General features: G+C 39.0%; 2 protein-coding genes across 2 annotated transcripts; one reads left to right on the top strand and one right to left on the bottom strand.

Annotated features, from left to right (window-relative positions):
- LOC109131196 (uncharacterized protein At3g43530-like) lies at window positions 1-786 on the top strand. The gene has a single exon (XM_019241883.1). It carries the CDS (start codon window positions 1-3, stop codon window positions 784-786), a length of 786 nt encoding a protein of 261 aa, XP_019097428.1.
- LOC104772549 (uncharacterized protein At4g04775-like) lies at window positions 1,539-1,994 on the bottom strand. The gene is made up of 2 exons (XM_010497150.1): window positions 1,902-1,994; window positions 1,539-1,757 (listed from the first exon to the last, which is right to left on the bottom strand). Exons 1-2 carry the CDS (start codon window positions 1,992-1,994, stop codon window positions 1,539-1,541), a joined length of 312 nt encoding a protein of 103 aa, XP_010495452.1.

The following is a 3,037-nucleotide window of genomic DNA, read 5'->3' on the forward strand; positions in this document are numbered from 1 at the left end:
ATGTATCCATCTCCCGATGAGAAAGTTCTTATGAAGAAAATCATGGATCACGATTGTGGATGGAACGATGTGGATGATGCAATTGCAGACGGTTGGACAAAGCGTCTAGTTAAGGAAAAGAAGACAATATGTTTTGAAAATATGCATAAAGCAGATGTTGCTAGCCGAGCAATTCAGCCTAATCCAGATGCAGGTAATTTGGCTCAGAAAAATATTGGTCAAACAAAGCAAGGTCGGAAGAAGGTTGCTCGAACCAAGGTGGCTCTGAAGAAGGTGAATAATGGATTGGATGAGGTAGAGAACCGATTGTTGAAAGTGTTGAATAGTAGATTCGAGAAGATGAATGCGAAGTTTGATTATCTGGATACAAGATTGAAAATTGTGGAAGAGAATGTGAAACAGTTGAAAGAGGTTGCTGAGAATGTAGCGAATTGTGGGGATGTGGGTGAGGATGAAGAGGTTGCTGAGAATGTAACATATTGTGGGGATGTGGGTGAGGATGAAGAGGTTGATGAGGCTACTAAGAATGTAGCGGATTGTGGGAATGTGGGTGAGGATGAAGAGGTTTCTAAGGATGAAGGGGTTGCTGAGGATAAAGGGGTCGCTGAGGATAAAAGGGTTGCTGAGGATGAAGTGGTGGTACAACCATTGGATTGTGAAGAGAGTAAAGAGGTGGTGGGTGATAATGGAAAAGAGGTGGGTGAAGAGGGTGAGGCAAGTAACAAAATCAAGAACACTTACAAGAGAAAGATAAAGATGAAAAAAGGAGCAGAAGAGGTGGGTTAAGACGATGGAGAGATGGCTACAACAAAGGTGCAGCAAGTAAGCAAGAGAAGGAGGAGTCCTGTTATGACGAGAGGGCTTACCAAGAAAATGTGATGTATGTTTGTAAAACTGGGTAGAACTTGGGTTTTCATTTTGTATAACTATGTTTGTTTGAAAAACTCGGTACAACTGGTGTGTTGTTTTGTTGTAAAACTCTGTCAGTTTGAAAATGTTGGTACAACTTTGGTTTTTTTGGAATAACTATGTTAGTTTGAAAAACTGGGTAGAACTGCTGTGTTTATTTTCTTTTGGAAAACTATGTTAGTTTGAAAAACTTGGTTCAACTGGTGTTTTATTTTGTATAACTATGTTAGTTTGAAAAAATTTGGTACAACTGGTTAAGGAAAACCTAGTTTTACGTAGTTGGACAGTAGTTTGAAAACATTATTATTTGAAGAAAATACTTAGGAAACATCATTAAACATTTTAAACATCATTGACCGAAGAAAATACTTATTTAACATCATCTTTAGTTGACTAGGAAAATACATATATAGTTGTTTGTAGTTGGACAATGACAAAGAAAATGCATATAGTTGTCTTTGATTGTCCGTAGTTGGATAATGACAAAGAAAATGCATATAGTTGTCTTTGATTGTCCGTAGTTGGATAATGACAAAGAAAATGCATATAGTTGTCTTTGATTGTCCGTAGTTGGATAATGACAAAGAAAATGCATATAGTTGTCTTTGATTGTCCGTAGTTGGACACTGTCAATAGCAACCCCACCATTTCCCAATCACGACCATGATAATACAACCAGATAAGACTAGTACCATACCCATCATTTTGTTAGTTTCCTTCCTCTCGAGGCTCCTGTTCCTTTCCATCTTCAACAATTCTTCAAGAACACCCACTTGAAAATCCAATTGTTCAATCTCGTTTATCATCGCCTCATCTACCCACTTAAACACATGGTCGCTGTTCTCAAGCTACAGTTGAAAATTGTAAACATTATAAATATTACCAAGAAGTCCATAAAAAACCGAAACTATTATCTTCTTTGTTGCAGCATAGGCACACCGAAAGTAGCGTCGAAAAGGATTCCCATTCGTCCTAGATGTTTTTTCAACTACGTTCTCACCACACCAACACAACTTTGGAATTCCTGGAACTCTAACTCTTACGCGGGTAGAGGTTCCAGTCGAAGATGCAGAGACATGACTCATTGTAACACCCCAATCCAACGTTGTGGACCAATTCCTGTTTGTGTTGAAAAGAAATCCAGCCCATAAAAGCCCAACTTCTCTAATTAAAAATACCTAAGTGTGTGTATGTGTATATATGTGTACGCAGCTTCGTTCTCGTCACCGCAGCTTTTTGTCATCACTTTCATTGATTTTAACCTGAAAGATCATAAGAAAATATCGATTCTAAGCCTCAATCATTCCCCATAGTTGAAGTTGGAGGTTACATATATGGTAGTATTGTGTGTTTCCATCGAGAAAACAGAGAAGTTTAGTTGATCGTCGCGTTTCCACCATCTAACACCGGTTTCATTAAGGTAAGACATATCTTTCATGGATATATGGTCTATTCCATTGAGTATGCCTCTATTGGTTACTGAGATTGTAATTTATGGTTCCACAGTTAGTTTTGGTGAAGAAGAGGAATTCAAAAACATTGTCAAGTAGGGGTATTGGCGACCTATTTCCCGTTGGATCTGAAGGACCCAGATCACGCTTTTGGTGTTGTTGGATAGATCCTGCTGCAAGGAAGACGTAGCAACTTTCGGTTCCTCATTACGAGGTAAACTCCATTCGCAGTTCAAGTTGCAAGTTGGTGAAAAACCATTGTTTTCTGAACCCAAAAATTAACTAAGTGTAAGAATCAGTTTTCAGTTTCGACTTGAGGTTTTGGTGGAAGAATTCCGGCGTTATCTTAGCACTTCAAGTCAGTTCGACGGTTGATAAAGATAGAAGGAGTGTTAGGGAAGCCACCTGAGCTATCATTATCACCAGAAAAGGTAACCCTTAGCTTCTGCGTTGGTTGCTTGTCGGTCAAGAATCATCTGCTTCTGTCAAAACCCAGAAACCCTAATACGTGTTGAACTGTTTTTCTTCTGCTGCAAGTTTCAGATCGTTGCTAGCTGCTCCATCCTTCTTCCTTCCAGTTCTCACCAGCTCAAATTCAGGTGAGGGTGTGATCTGTGGATTTTGAACACCAAACTATTTTGACCGTAATCGTGTTATGCTTGGTTTAGGGATAGGTT

This window comes from Camelina sativa, chromosome 20 (genome assembly GCF_000633955.1).
Source record: "Camelina sativa cultivar DH55 chromosome 20, Cs, whole genome shotgun sequence".
Lineage (NCBI taxonomy): Eukaryota > Viridiplantae > Streptophyta > Magnoliopsida > Brassicales > Brassicaceae > Camelina > Camelina sativa.

Bases quoted from the DNA above. Each gene is read 5' to 3' on its own strand.
- LOC109131196 (XM_019241883.1), top strand. From the start codon at position 1: ATGTATCCATCTCCCGATGAGAAAGTTCTTATGAAGAAAATCATGGAT.
- LOC104772549 (XM_010497150.1), bottom strand. From the start codon at position 1,994: ATGAGTCATGTCTCTGCATCTTCGACTGGAACCTCTACCCGCGTAAGA. The intron at 1,758-1,901 runs GTAGTTGAAAAA...TTTCAACTGTAG, and splicing joins TGTGTTGGTGTGGTGAGAAC to CTTGAGAACAGCGACCATGT.